The 14,584-nt window shown below is 55.3% G+C and overlaps 2 protein-coding genes across 3 annotated transcripts in view; one reads left to right on the forward strand and one right to left on the reverse strand.

The window, feature by feature from the left end:
• PDCD11 (programmed cell death 11) overlaps positions 1 to 7,578 on the forward strand; it is a 52,414-nt gene extending 44,836 nt beyond the window's left edge. The window contains 15 exon segments of the mRNA XM_027596509.2: positions 483 to 539; positions 1,063 to 1,185; positions 1,782 to 1,904; positions 2,306 to 2,609; positions 2,820 to 2,936; positions 3,638 to 3,787; positions 4,010 to 4,257; positions 4,946 to 5,114; positions 5,706 to 5,795; positions 5,797 to 5,844; positions 5,846 to 5,861; positions 6,321 to 6,361; positions 6,363 to 6,392; positions 6,394 to 6,488; positions 7,232 to 7,578. Of these exon segments, the coding sequence (XP_027452310.1) occupies positions 483 to 539; positions 1,063 to 1,185; positions 1,782 to 1,904; positions 2,306 to 2,609; positions 2,820 to 2,936; positions 3,638 to 3,787; positions 4,010 to 4,257; positions 4,946 to 5,114; positions 5,706 to 5,795; positions 5,797 to 5,844; positions 5,846 to 5,861; positions 6,321 to 6,361; positions 6,363 to 6,392; positions 6,394 to 6,488; positions 7,232 to 7,403 (1,783 nt within the window). The 3' untranslated portion in view covers positions 7,404 to 7,578.
• A 1,652-nt stretch (positions 7,579 to 9,230) lies between these two features.
• CALHM2 (calcium homeostasis modulator family member 2) lies at positions 9,231 to 14,018 on the reverse strand. 2 transcript variants are annotated; one of them, XM_027596169.2, is made up of 4 exons: positions 13,871 to 14,018; positions 12,527 to 12,602; positions 11,203 to 11,899; positions 9,231 to 10,195 (listed from the first exon to the last, which is right to left on the reverse strand). In XM_027596169.2, the coding sequence occupies exons 3-4, from the start codon at positions 11,755 to 11,757 to the stop codon at positions 9,779 to 9,781; spliced, it is 972 nt and encodes a 323-aa protein (XP_027451970.1). In that variant the 5' UTR covers positions 11,758 to 11,899; positions 12,527 to 12,602; positions 13,871 to 14,018; the 3' UTR covers positions 9,231 to 9,778. The 2 variants fall into 2 exon arrangements, with proteins under 2 accessions (XP_027451970.1, XP_027451969.1); XM_027596168.2 differs by lacking the exon at positions 12,527 to 12,602.
• Between the last annotated feature and the right edge of the window lie 566 nt (positions 14,019 to 14,584).

The following is a 14,584-nucleotide window of genomic DNA, read 5'->3' on the forward strand; positions in this document are numbered from 1 at the left end:
CAAACAGTAAACCCTGCTTTCCCTCCTGGAAGCCTCCCCTGCTCAGGCTTCAATGATTGGTTTCCTCTGATCTGCTGCCGTGAGCCTGCACTAGGACCTAGGTCATCCCCTGGTCACAGTTTCCGGTGGTTAGTGGCTGAGTTTGCACACTGCTTGGATCCGACATCAGGCTGGTGTCACCTCTGAGTACCCATGTGGCTCTGTGTGTCTTCCCGAGGAATCCATGTCTCCTTTCATTTTCTTCTCCCAATACCTTTCTTGGGTAAGAAGAGTAGGTAGTGACAGGCAAGTAAACTGAGACCCAGAGAGGTGACTTGTCCAGAGTCCCTCAGCACATTCTCAACAGAATGAAGAAGAGAGCCCAGGTGTCCTGTCTCCTTGCTCTTACCTGTTGGTCAGCATTGTGGAGAGGAAGCTGAGGCCCTCTGCCGTCTCCTGGGATGCTGAAAAGTCAGCATCTCCTTTTCTTGCTCTCATTCCAGGTGTTACGTCCTGTCTACTACAGGCCATGTGTTGACTCTGTCACTGCGATCGTCCAGGTGAGTGTCTGTGGTGGGGACAAGACGGGCACGGAGGAGAGGCTGCGTGGACCTGACACAGAACTCTGGGCTTCCCACCTTTCTTCTCTGCTTGTGCACTTTCTACCCTGCCCTGTCTTTGTCCAGAAAAGCTGCAGGCATTCACATTGCTAGAAGAACCTGTCTGCTCAAACTCTTGTTGCCCAGGGCAAGGTTCAGACATCTGCATGTGGTGTTCAAGGTGGCCATGCAGTGACCCCGATGAGGGAAGATGGTCCAACCCTGAGGGTTCCATAGTTCGTGGCATGTGTCATGAAGTAATTGGCCTGAAGTTCGCCTGTTCCATGGTTAGAAATGGATGTTTTTGAGGCCAAGTCCTGACAGGACTTCGGGAGAGAGTAGGTCTGGGCTCTGAAGGTTATATTCTACGGACAGGTCCAGAGTTGTACTCTTACATGTAGAGTTTGATTATCACAAATGAGTCGGGGGTGAAAGTGGGAAAGGAGGGTTGGGGTTCATGTACATAAGCCTTTTATTCCTTTAGGACAAACCCGGAGACGAAGAGCAAAATAACCGATCCTGAGATTAACTCCATCCAGGACATTCAGGAAGGGCAACTCCTGAGGGGCTATGTGAAGTCTGTCCAGCCGCATGGTGTGCTCTTCGGGTGAGTGAGGAGGTGCTTGGTGGGCCAGATGTGAGGGCCCCCCACTCCGGGCCCGTTCTGGTCCTCAGGTCTGTGGCTTTCCTCAGTCACCTTCTCTGAAGAGGGTATGAAGGAAAGGGAGTCTGAGTTCACACCAGTTTTTTAGAATTCTGAGATGTTTTATACCTTAAAGTTTTGATTGGTGTTTTGGACAAAGAGCATGGCATGTCCAATTTCAATTTTAAATACATTTGGATTTTCTTTGATTTAGTGTTTAATGGTGATTCATAAATGTTCTGCGAAATCACGTAACGTTCACAGCCAGCAGGGAGCATGGCCTTCTCTGCCACAGCTTCGTCGTTTTCATCTTCCCCAGCCATTGCGATTGACGCCTTGTGCTCAGGTGTGGGGTGGGAGACACCCTTCAGTCGGATCTTCATGATGCCTGATAGTTGTTTCTAGTTTACAAAGCTCTCTTTAACCTTTTGAGTGCCGGGAACTTGTCTGTCCTAAATCCTTGTCACAACTTGGGTCCCTGGGAAAGTGGAGGCGCTAGGCCAGGCTGGGACTCTGTTGTTGTATTTAGGACCACAGGACCCTTGTCTCTCTCCTGTCAGCCTTGGCCCCTCCGTTGTGGGTTTGGCCCGATATCCGCATGTCTCCCAGTACAGTCCATCCAAGAAAGCCCTTTACAACAGATACCTCCCAGAAGGGAAGCTGCTCACAGCCAAGGTCCTGAGGTAGGTGTCTCCCCTGCCCTGTACCCCCTCTTTTCCCTGGGAGCCCTGGGAGGAGATTCAGAGGTAAACTAGACATAACGGCTCGGGTGGTGTTGGTGCAGTGTTCAGATGAACAAAGCCCCTTTGTTTGGAGCCTTCTACCTCAGTCCCAGCCTCCGCTCCTAAAAGCTGACTTGGAGACTTTTCTGTGCATAGGTACTTGTTGGGGACAGATTAGGGGGACATTGCAGCTGCCCCCTGTATTTTACTATTCAGCATGGTAAAATGTGCAGGTTGTTCTGAAGGATACTGAATGGATTGCAAGGCAGGGGGGGCCGGGCCCAGAAAACCGGGCTGATCAGGAGAGGAAGGCCTGGGCTGTTTGCTGTGCTTGTCCTCATTGTTCTCCCTCCCTGTTGTAGCCTGAACCGCCAACAGAACCTGCTAGAGCTGTCGTTCCTCCCCGGTGACACTGGGAAGCCGGACGTGTTTCCTGCCTCCCTAGGGCTGCCACTTCTAAAGCAAGAGGAGAGGGAAATGGAGTCAGAAGAGAAAGAGTGCAAAGGAGAAGAAGAGAAGGAGAAGAAGAATCAGAAAAGGAAAGGGAAGAGGAACCAGGAGGGGCAGGAGGAGGTGCAGCTGCCTGGCAAGGAGAAGAGTGAGCCCCAGAAACCGCAAGCAAAGAAGCAGGGCAAGCGGCGGCGCCGGGAGTCTGCAAGCGAACAGGTACGTCCCTTGGGGAGGATGGCCTCCCTCGCATGAAAGGGAGCCAGCCGGCCGACCGAGTGTCCTTCTCTTCGACTGAGAGTGGTGTGAGTTTGGAGCCAGGCTCTGGGTGGTGCCGGGAGGGGCAGAGGGAGGGCATTGCCCTGGGCTGCCAGCAGGTTCTCTGGGGCCGGGAGGGCGGCTCACCATCTTTCCCCCTTGGCACCTCAGGAGAGAGGGGACAAGAAGCAGAAGAAAGCTGCTCCGTCAGAGGAGGACGACAGTGGTGTTGAAGTGTATTATCGGGAAGGGGAAGACGAGGTAGAAGAGATGAGTGTGTTGCCCAAGGTGAGGGACAGCACTGGCTGGGGGAGGAGACGCTGCTCTGGGGAGGGAAGTCCTTGGTCTCCTGTCTAAGAGCTGGGCAGTCTTCTTTCTTTGCCTAAGGTGGGGCTGCTAGGTTCTCACTCGGTCATCAGCATCCTGAGGACAGAGACCCTGCTTTACCCAAGGAGTGGGCTGCATAAACTAAATTCTCATCAGTGTTTGTTGAGTGGAGCTGAATTAAATCAGTGGGGTAGGCAAATAAACGCCTCACTTTTTTGAGGCTGCATCTCCCTCTGAAAGATGAGGACAGTACCATTTGGACTGAGGCCTGACTGTGGAAGGGCTGCCCAGACGTTAGGTAGTGACATCCCTTCACCCTCAGAACACCGACACGTCTCTGTCCCAGCTCTGCTATTATGTTATATGCATATAGTACTTTTTACGTGAACGTATGTATGAACACACATACGTATGGGATTTTCTTGTTTGTTTTTACATACGTATGTTTAAAAAGCTTGTTGCCTAAATGAATTTATTTACAAGGAAAGCTTTTACGTCACTACTGTGTAGTTTCTCCAGCAGAGTGGGCCTAGCCTGGCCCTGGAGGGGAGGAAGGGTCTCTGGGCATGGTGGGGGCCCCGGCTCCTCAGCGGGGTTGGGGCTGGGGAGCAGGGTACAGCCTAAGCTCAATGCTTTCCTCACACACCTCTGCGATCCTTCAGGAGAAGCCGACCAGGCCAGCGGAAGTGCCCCGGCTACAGCTGTCCTCCGGTTTCATTTGGGACGTGGGGCTAGACTCTCTGACCCCAGCCTTACCACCTCGAGGCGAGAGCTCAGACAGCGAGGAGGACGACAGACCTCAGCAGTCCACGGTGTCGTATTTTGCGGGGCTTTGTCCTTCTGCAGGGACCACTTGGTGCCAGTCTCCTTGCCTCTGTTCTGGCCTGAGGGTTCCTTCTGACAGGGCGGGGCGGTCTCAAGCCTGCCAGTAATCCTAGGGCTCATGGACTGCCCTGCCAGCTCTTGGCTTCCACCACAGACCTCTGGAGTGGTCTGAGGAGCAGATTACTCACTAATTTTTGTGCCTTCCCTAGCAGAAGAAGAGCAGGAAGGAAAGGATGCTGGAGAAGCAGAAGGCAGAGAAAGAGCTGTCCCGCATCGAGGACGCACTGATGGATCCTGGGCGACAGCCAGAGTCAGCACATGATTTTGACCGACTCTTGCTAAGCTCCCCCAACAGCTCCATCCTGTGGCTGCAGTACATGGCCTTCCACCTGCAGGCCACGGAAATCGAGAAGGCCCGGGCTGTGGCTGAGAGGGCTCTCAAGACCATTTCCTTCAGGTCTTGGCTTTGCCCGCTGCTTTGGTGGGGGTGGCTCTAGACAGGGAGGTGTCTCCCTGGGCTGCAGGGCTTGTGGACTCTGGGTCATGCCCTCCTCAGGAGGCTGACAGCAGTTTGGGTGGCTACCACCAGCACCCGTGGGTTTTCAGGCTTTGGCTCCTAGCTGTGCCATCTGCGAAACAGATCTGCTCATTTGTGTTTTATAGTCTTCTCCACTGAAGTAGCGAAGGGTGACATTTATAGGAGTCCCTGTGCTTAAATAAGGTGCCCAACTTGGAACAGGGACAATGACTGTACATAGCTGGGTGCAAACACTCTCAGTGGCCACTTTCCAGGCACAGGGTAGAGTGTGTTTCCTGACAGCTAAGAGGAGGGATGGCAGTCCTTTGCTTCATTCTCTGAGTTTGGAGACAGAATCAGACCAGAGATTCTGCTCCTTTCTGCCCAAACCTTGGGCTAGGTTAAGATCTCGTGGGCTTCCTTTTTCAGAATGGAGGCAGACACCCGGGGAAGCGCAGCGTCAGGCTGGCATTCCTGCTTCTCTGTGAGCTGCAGTGGGGGCCAGGCTGCTCCATGGCTCCCTTGAGGGTGGGAACTGAGAAGTAGTTCCAGTTGGCATCCCTGGGTGGTAGTGGGGGCTTCCTTGGGCTGAGGTGATGGAGCTCACATGCTCACTCTCCCCCCCCAGAGAGGAGCAAGAGAAGCTGAACGTGTGGGTGGCACTGCTGAATCTAGAGAACATGTACGGCTCTCAGGAGTCACTGACCAAGGTCTTTGAGCGGGCCGTGCAGTACAATGAGCCTCTCAAGGTCTTTCTCCATCTGGCTGACATCTATACCAAGTCTGAGAAATTCCAGGTAGGAGTCTGGGCCAGGTGGCCCACGGCCAGAGGGTCCTCAGCAGCTCGGAAATGAACTCCTGGGAAGTCCAGGAAAGAATTCCCCTATTCTGGGTCTGGTCCCGCTGCAGGCTTGCTCTGTGACCTCTGGGCCCTAACTTGTTGATCTTCGAAGTGGGAGGAGTCCTTTCCTCCCACTTCTGCCTTAGGAATGCAGGGTGAAGATGAGGAAAGTAAAGGGACAGTGGACCCCTGGTGTGTATCCCTTGGGCATACAGCCACAAGGCAGCAGCTCAGCTGATGTCCCTTTTCTGTCTCTCCTGTTCCCCCTTGTCATTCTCATGTTCTTGTGCTCTTAGGACCTCCATACAGCACAGGATTAGTAGGGGCTCTCCCCACCATGTTAGGCCCCCTCGTGTGCTCTCCCCATTTCTGGGAGCCTGCCCGCTTTCCTCAGGCATCTAGAATTGCGCCTACATAGTGACCAGAGTCTGAGGCCACGTCTAGCTTCTCATGAGCCTAGCTGCCTGTCTCTGTCGTTGCCCCTCTGTCTCTGTTGTTGCCCCCTCTGTCATATCACACTCCGTAGCTTACCTTTTCTTTCCCACAGGAAGCTGGTGAACTTTACAACCGGATGCTGAAGCGATTCAGGCAGGAGAAAGCTGTCTGGATCAAATATGGCGCCTTTCTTCTGCGGAGGGGGCCAGGCTGGGGCCAGTCACCGTGTGATGCAGCGAGCTCTCGAGTGTCCTGCCCAATAAAGAGCGTGAGTGCTCATCCCTACCCTTTGGCCCGATTCCTGATCACATTAAGCTCTCTGATATCTAGGGATTGGAGATTTTCTCATCTGAGGGTGGTGTGGTATTAGGAAAGCCTAGTGGAGGGCATAGATGTCTCTGTTGATTATATGCTCATGAACATAACATGTGTTGCATTTCAGATGCTAAACTTCAAAGATGGAGGAACAAAAAAACAATTAGCACTAATTTTGTTGCCACTGCGCCCTCTCCCTTCTGGGCCCAGAGAGTGGGATGTCTGCAGTGGGAATCATAGATCAGTGTCCATCTGTATATCTGGCCCCAACCCTTCCCAGTGTTCACTTGTCATCACCCAGGTCTTGGAATCTATGAGTAGGGGAGTCGGGAGTCAGTCTGTCCATGCAGCACGTTATGCTGTGGTGAGGGGTCTCTCTGCTTTGTGCGTCTGAGCTGTTCTCTCCCTGCAGATGTGGATGTGATTGCCAAGTTTGCCCAGCTGGAGTTCCAGCCTGGGGGATGTGGAACGGGCCAAAGCCATTTTTTGAGAACACACTGAGCACCTACCCAAAGCGCACTGATGTCTGGTCGATTTACATAGACATGACCATTAAACATGGCAGCCAGAAGGAAGTCCGGTGAGAGGGGAAGACAGGCCAGGGCTGCAGTAACTGTGGGAGGTTGGGGTTGTTGGCCAAGTGGATGAGTTTTTTAGCCCCACAGCATCTTCCAGCATCCCACTTTCTCTTACCGTTGTCTGGAAGAACAGCTTTGACATGACACTCCAGCTCCTGTGGTATTCACTTGCTGACTTGTTTTGCTGCCTCAGGGGCCAACCTCTGGTCTGTGTCTGGAGTCTTGGGTGGGCAGGAGTCTGGCCCTGGTGTGGGGGTCAGGAGACTTGGGTTTCCCACATAATTCATTGAGCCTGGCTCTCGTGCTAGGGAATGGTCACAGACTTGCTATTGTCGCCTACATCCCCACGGGGCAGGGAGGGTCAGAGATGGGTGAGCTGAGGTCCAGAAAGAACTAGTGCCTAACCCAAGCCCATCAGTGAGTTTGAAGCAGAGTTTTTCTCACAGATCCCTACCTCATCTGTGTCCCCATCCCAGTAGCTTTGTCCTGACTCACTGTGTGACTTCAAGCCAGTGAATCCTTTTAACACCCGTGGGTGTCTATCTGATCTAGAAAGTGAGGGTGGCAGTCTCTCTCCCCATGGACACCTTAGGAGTTTAAAATGGTAATAGACGTAAAGGTAGAAGTGAGAGTGCTGGAGAACAGAGGGCCTGGATGCAGAGCCAGAGGGCAAGTGGATGAAGGCTAGTCAGCAGTCGAGGGCCTGGGCGCCAAGATGCAAATGCTGCCTTGCTCTTCCTCACAGGGACATCTTTGAACGGGTCATTCATCTCAGTCTGGCCCCCAAGCGAATGAAATTCTTCTTCAAGCGCTACCTGGACTATGAGAAGCAACATGGCACTGAGAAGGATGTGCAGGCAGTAAAGGCGAAGGCCCTGGAATACGTGGAAGCTAAGAGCTCCGTGTTGGAGGATTAGTGGCTAGCTGTCTCCGGTGACCACTGTCAGCAGTAGGCCAGCCCGGCTGAATCTCAGGTGCCGGGGCAGCCGGAAAACCATATTGCCTGAGGACTCTTAATTTAAGTGTTGCGTCTTCTGCAGCACCTTTATGGCAATCCTATCAGGATGAAAAAGGATTTGAGCTTTCCTATAATTCCTTTTTGCGTGTTTTGTTTTAGTACTACTTTATATCATCCCCTCCCCCTTTTTTTAGAGCGCATGAGAGAAAGCATGCATGAGGGGCAGAGGGGCAGAGGGAGAGAGAATCTCAAGCAGACTCATCGCTGAAAATGGAGCCTGACACTGGGCTCGATCTCATGGCCCTGAGATCATGACCTGAGCTGAAATAAGAGTTGGATGCTTAACTGACTGAGCCACCCAGGCGCCCATTTCCCCCTTTTCTGAGGCTGCTGTAGACAGTAGGCTGTAGACAGCAGGCTCTCGGACTCCTAGAAAAGCTAAGACTCTCTCCCTCTTGGAAGTTTCCGGGGGAGCAGGAATAGAGGGGCTGACTCCTGACAATCTTGTGGCCAGGATCCCCCTTTGGCCCTGGCAGGCTTTTGGTCCAGCCAGAGGGGGTCAGCAGGGCCCAGGGAGCAGGCCTCCTCCCCTAGGTCTTGGAGTCTCTGGGCATTCCCTCAACCTGAGCTCAGCTAGTACTTGTGCTCTTTTGTGGAGTACGTGAGGCTGGGACAGGAGGACAAAGGCAGACCCCTTTGTCTGGGGGAAAGGACAGTTGGGGAACCCGGCCATCTGAGAGGAAAGCCACAGGTATTGGCTTAAACCACCCGGTGGTGTTTCCTCCCAGGGCCTACCAGGCCTAGTTTATCCAAGCTCTCCAAGTTGGGTGTCTCATTTGTGAAATGGGGTCCGAAAGTCCTACCTTGAAGAGTTGTTTTGTGGGTGAAGTAAGAGCGTGTACGTTTGTGTGCTGCCACAGGGCCTGGCGGGTAGGCGGCTCGGTGACGTAGACTGCCATGCTGTGTGAACGGGGGAGAGCCGCACAGTTTCTCCTTGGAGCTTCTGTGCGGAGAGGTTGCTGGGTGGAGGACATTGATGGGCTTCATGGTTTTCCTTGAGACTTGAGGGAAAGGGGACATGATGGGCCCACCACACCCACACCTCCCTATGACCCCTGTAAACTTCCTAGAAAGATGGTCTCCACCTTCTTTGATACATAATAATCCCGTATGTTTCAGAATTCTTGGACACCAGCGCAGACCCAGCAAGTTGTTGAAGCCAGTTCTTGTTTGGCTTGGTCTTACGGGAATTAAATGTTTTCTCTGGCAGAGAGCTTTTCCGTGGGAAGTGACTGGGTCCAATGCTGGGAAGCAGGACAGGGACAAGGGAGAGCATCAAAGGTTTTAGGGGTGGTGGAGGTGATCAGGCAAGGGCGGGCGTGTGTGGGTCGGGGGAGAGGCATAGCTGGGGCTGTCCTGGTTTTTGGGCATTAGCCCTACGTTATAGGAGCTAGTCTGCCCTACTGTGTGCGGGATCTTCTGACTCATGAAATTTAAGCCAGTCTTCCCAGTGAGAAAGGCCAGGCTTCACCTGTCCCTCAGATCAAATCAGGTAATTGAATCTAATTGTCAAGACATCATCAGCTGTTGGGCCTTCCCAACACCTGGCATTCCCTGTACTCCTGTCCCCCCTCCCATCCATTGTAATCGTGCCCAGGGTCTCTCTGTTCCCCCCTTCCTCCCTCCCTCCCTCCCACAGGGGATGGGATTTGGGCCTGTCTTCATGACCACTAGCCTACTGCGGCATAGCCCATCCAGTCATGCAGACACCAAGGTAATCCTTCATACTCAGAAAAACTTTATCAAAAATTTAAGTATATAAAATAAAGCATACATTGGAGGGCATCTCCTGGCTGAGCACTGCTGAGCCAGGTAACCATATGAGTCACGCCATACGTTAACTGCACAATATCCTGTACAAGGTGTCTGGATTCGTACAATATCCTGTACGAGGTTCATAAACTGCCCAAAATGGTGAGTTTCACTGTCACCTGGTTCTGTTGGCCAGGGCTTCCCAGGCCTTGGAGTCCCACCAGTAAAAGGTCGTCCGCATCATAGTTAATGAAGGACCAGTTCTGCGAAAGGGTCTTTTCTCCAAAGCTGTTGACGGAGTGGTTGGTGGCAGCGGGAGAGGGGATTTCTTCGGTCTGAGAGCCTTCCTATCGGAGTGGACCCCATTGTCTAGCTCTCTCCACGCCCCAGGCTCCTTTGTGCTCCTGGCCTGTTTCCCCAAAAAGTGAAAAAATCATCCCCTTCTGATGCTGATGTGAGCAGGCAGTGGAGTTCAGTTTGAGACCAAGTACTGTCACTTGGCAAAGTGTGGGAACAGGACCCCTAGAAGGTGAGCGGGGCCATCTCCACGGTCTCAGGCACTGTCCCGTTGCCTGCCAGACCCTGGGCCCACTTGTGCAGGCGGCTGTAGAGCGGGAGGCCCTGGTTCTCGCGGTACAAATAGACGCCGGTGATGGCATTCCACTGTGGCCGAGGCTGTGTGCCCTCTACCGGGAACCTGGCAACCAGCTCCTCGTCGTCCTTGTCGAGCGCCACAAAGCCAAAGAAGCGGCGCACGTTGTGGGCAGCCAGCACCCGTGAGTGCACCTCCGCCGTGCGCTGGAAGAGCCGGTCCTCGTTGGTGCGGTACTGCGCCCAGTAGGCCTCCTGGCGGTAGCTGAGTGGCGAGCAGTAATGCTTGAGGCACTTGGTCAGGAACACCAGGATGGCCACCACGCCGATGAGCAGCCACCCGAAGAGCTGGCCAGAGAAGGGGCAGGTTTGAGGAGGGGCAAGGAGCTGCCTGGACCCTCACCCGCCCCAGGAAGAAGTCGGACGAGCTGGTCAGAGGGCTTGGGCTGGGCTGACCCTGGGCCGCACACCTCCCGAGAGCAGATTCTCCTTCGATGAGGGAAGCCGGCCCTTCCGGCTGATTCCACTTCGTCCTCACTCCCTTGAATTCACGTGCTCTGGTTTTCATTTTTGTTTTTTAGCCAATCTTGTGCTCCTTCCTGTCTCCCTCATGCCCTGCTGCTCTGAGCGAACACCTGCAGCTGTGTGTTCTGCCCAGGTCTCTGCCCTGACTGAGCTGTCTTCCTTCAGAAGTGAGCCACAGCTGAGACTGGGATCAGGGCCGCAGGCGCTGCTTCCTAACTCAGCACCCAGTCCTTGCTCAGGGGACTCCCCGATGTCAGCAACACCTGGGGCTGACTCGGTGCTGGGCTGGGGTCCTTCTGGGGATAGGAACATGTCAACTCCTAGCTGACTGGCAAATGTTTCATAAGCTTACAGGGGTTCGTGCTCAATCTGGGAGAAACAGGGACGTAATCTGTGACTGGGATCAAGGCTCAGTCTGAGCCAGAAAACATTCCTTTAATGTTTATTTATTTATTTTTAAAGATTTTATTTATCTATTTATTCATGAAAGACAGAGAGAAAGAGGCAGAGGGAGAAGCAGGCTCCTAAGGAGCAGGGAGCCCGACGCGGGACTCGATCCCAGGACGCTGGGATCATGACCTGAGCTGAAGGCAGACGCCCAACCATCTGAGCCACCCAGGCGCACTCCTTTAATGTTTAAAACTTGCCTCACCAACTCCTAACGTACAGGTTACCCAGCTCAGATACCTGATGCTGATGATCTAGTGCTTTCCTGAAGACCTCAGCCCCTGAGGACCAGCTCTAGCTTCAACACTAGACCATCCCAGTACCTCCCCACCCGCCACAGCCTAGGGAAGAAAGAAGAGTGGCTTCCCTTTGCACAGCCTTACCTGGGACTCATACTTGAGCCTGCGGGTGACCTCCTCCCGGAAGCCCGACATGTTGGCGGGGCCCTCCCCGCAAGGGAACCTGGCCAGGATTTCTGTGGCATGGGCTGGTGGGAAGCCCTTCTCCCCGGCTGTGAGGGAGGAGGGGTCCACAAACTCACTGAGAGCACAGACGTAGGCCTCACCACGCAGCAGGGAGATGACCGACCAGGTGACGGGGGCCACGGCTGCACGGCCCAGGATGGAGCTGAGGAGGAGGAAGTTGGGGGCAGCCGAGCAGTTCTTGGTCCTCCGGTACTGGCACTCAGCAACTAGGTTCCAGGTGTGGTTGGTGAGGATGACCCCGATGAGGAAGAGTGCCAGGGCAGGCACACCGATGGCTGTCAGCCCGTACAGGTAGTTCCGGGCGGGCGAGCAAGGGCAGTGGAAAGCCACCACGGAGAACAGCTCCTGACTGCCCACTGTGCCCAGTGCCACCAACCCATTAAAAATCATCACGTCCTTGCTCTTGAAGAAGAGCGATAGGAAGCGGAAGTTCTCTGCAATCAGGGCTGCCATGGTGACGTGTCAGCAGGGGGTGTTGGGGACCAGGATTGACAGTTCCTGAGGGACTAGGAGGGAGGAGTGCAGGCTGGTGGGCATCTGAAGGCAGGGCACCGTCTTGCCATTTTATCCCCTCTAGTGGCCAGCCTGGTGCTTCCTGTGGAATAGTAGACGACTGATAAATGTTGGTCTCTGAAAACTGAAAGGAATCGAGGGGGTCCTGTATGGCCAGGCTAGTGAGAAAGAAGGAGACTTGGGGAGCCCTGGGGCCTAGGGGATGTGGTGGCCACTGCTCACTGAGCTCCCACTGGGTGTCAGGTGATTTCTATCCCTCATTGCCCATCGTCATGGTCCCGCATGGAGCTGACATGTCCCCAGTGTGCACAGACGAGGTGGAGGCTTCCTGGAGCTGAGGGGTTTGCCAGGGGCACATATAAGCGGCAGGGCAGAGCTGAGATTCAGGCTCAGATCTGTCTGCCTCAGGCACTTGGGTTCTTGTTACTCCCACAAGCTTCCCTTGAAGCCGGGATTAAGGATGGCCCTGTGGCACTGGGGAATGTGGGGTTCCGGGTAGTGCTAGAGCGCTGAGGGACCTAGGACTATTTGGGGGCTGTTGTCCTCCAGGCTTCTAGCCCATGGGCATCACAGCTGGAGGGGGTATCTTGGGAGATAAGGGTCTTGGGTTTGACTCAGAGATAGGGTGGGGTGGAGGAAGGAGGCTTTGGTCAGTGCCGAGCGAGGCACAGTGTCCCTGGAGTTCATGAGAACTTTTCATTCTGGAGACCTCAGAGTCCGGACTGGTTTAGGAGATCCTGGCTCTCAACATACTTCATGACTTTTCTCTGGGTCTGTGTCCTCATCTGTGAAAAGAGGATAAATCATTCTGGCCCCTGGTCTCCCTGTAGGGATGCTGGCGGGAAAAGAAAGGGGATAAACGATGCCTGAGACCCTCCATTGCACCCTGCCAAGGCTTTAGGGTGGCTCCCGGAGGTGAGGCAGTGGGGACGAGTCTCCTTCCTGCCAAGATCAGGAACCTAAGGCCTGAAGAGGAGAACGTGCCTCGCATGAGGCCATGACAGTACGGAGGTGTCTGGGCAGGACTTTTGAGCCTGACTTAAGGAGGCTTGGGAAGCGGACAAGGGTGGGTCGAGCCAAGTGAGTCCTCTGTTTTCCTGGTCTCCTACCCTTGCTCTGTGCTCATCCATGAGAGCCCTGGTGAACCTTCCCTTCCCCACCCATTTCTCCTTCCCTATCTAGCAGCCTCCCAGTGACAGGGAATGGAGACTAAGGCTCGACCATCCCCACCAGCCCATCCCCAGCCTGCCCGGCCATGGTCCGGGCTGCAGCGGTGCCAGGAAGTGGCCACAGCTTTGAGAGCCCTTTCTAGGCCCCACCCACACAAGCAGAGACACAGGCCAGGGTGTGGCCCATGTCCTCCCCATCTGGGGGATGAAAAACAAAAGTCCGCAGCCAGAAGAAGCCAGGGAATGGAGGGATAGGGTGAGCAGCAAACAGAGGAGGGGAGACCTGCCATATTTCCTTCTGTGCCTCTTCCCTATGCCAGCACCCCTCCCGGTCTCTGCCAGTGCTGCCAGATGGGCCCGGCAGAGCTCGGTGACCACGTGGGGAGCCAGGAGGAGGAGGGATCTGACTCTTCCTCCCACTCCCAGCCCAGGGGCTCCATCCCAGTCCCTGGGAAAGAGTTTGTACTGTTGCCAAGGCTGAATGGGTTAAAGGCAGGCTCCTCTCTTCCTCTTCCCGTCTTGGCTTCAGGGCTTCTCACAGCTTTCGTGGGGCCCTGGGTTCATAAACTGCCCAAAATGGGGTACAAGGTATCTGCACACAGAGGGTGGTGAGCAGAGGAGGGACCAGGCCATCTTCTGAGACTACTGGCCCTGTCCCGAAAGCCAGGGAGGGGTTGCATCCGAGCCTGGGTGGGACCTCCAGCCACCGCAGTCAGGACAGAAGACAGGACAGGCTGGGAGGGGGGGCACCACTGGCCTTGCCCAGAGTGAGGAGCCTCAGTGAGGGGCCTTTCTCCCCAGGACAATCCCTCTGGGCAGCCTTGAGCAGTCCTGCCATGCTCTCCCTGCCGCGTGGCACGCCCCAGCGAGGGGCCCTTCCTTACCTGGGGCCAGCTGCGGCGCCAACCAGGGGCTCCAGCCTCGGCGGGGCGCGGGCCTGCAGGGCGGGCCCCCCACACCAGTGCTGCTGGCGGTGCCCTCCGCGGGCTCCCTTGTCCTTTCTTCTGCACCGGAGCAGGGAGCCTGAGACCAGCAAGGCCTGGGGTTGGGGGTGTTTTCAAAGAAGTTTTAAACTCCAGGGAAGCGGGGGAAACAAGCAGGATTGGACTCGTGCCGTGGCGCGGGGAGTGAGAAAAACAGCCTCCCCCGGCGCCAGGCAGGGGAGGGCGGGCAGTGAGGGCGGGGCGAGAGGAGAGGAAGCTGGGCTGCCCGTTCGGCGGCGGCGGCGGCGCCAGCCCGTGCCTGACCTTGCCTGCCCTCCCGCGCCAGCTGCCCAGCGGCCTGCGCACCTGTGGGACCAGTTCCGGGGTGGGGGGCAGGCAGGGGTGCCTGCTGGGACATCCGCCTGGGCCAGCCCTCCCTGCCAGTTTCAGGAGCGCTCCCCATGCTTGACTCTCGCTGGACCCCAGCAGGGTTGGAGGGGAGGGTCATGCCGTCAGACCGAGGCTGAGCCCTAGCAGGATGCACAGGCCAGGGCCTCCCCGCCTTATTCTGGCTCTTCTCCTCAGAGCCATCCTGCCCCTGCCAGGCCTCCTCCCACCATCAGCTCTCTGTCCATACTTCACCTGCCTCCCAGGTACTGCTTCAAATCTCAGGAG

This window comes from Zalophus californianus, chromosome 15 (assembly GCF_009762305.2).
Source record: "Zalophus californianus isolate mZalCal1 chromosome 15, mZalCal1.pri.v2, whole genome shotgun sequence".
Taxonomy (NCBI): Eukaryota; Metazoa; Chordata; class Mammalia; order Carnivora; family Otariidae; genus Zalophus; species Zalophus californianus.

Excerpts from the sequence above, each read along its gene's own strand:
- CALHM2 (XM_027596168.2), bottom strand. The coding sequence starts at position 11,757 with ATGGCAGCCCTGATTGCAGAGAACTTCCGCTTCCTATCGCTCTTCTTC. Across the intron at positions 10,196-11,202 it reads GGCTCAAGTATGAGTCCCAG|CTCTTCGGGTGGCTGCTCAT; the intron begins GTAAGGCTGTGC and ends TTCTCTGGCCAG.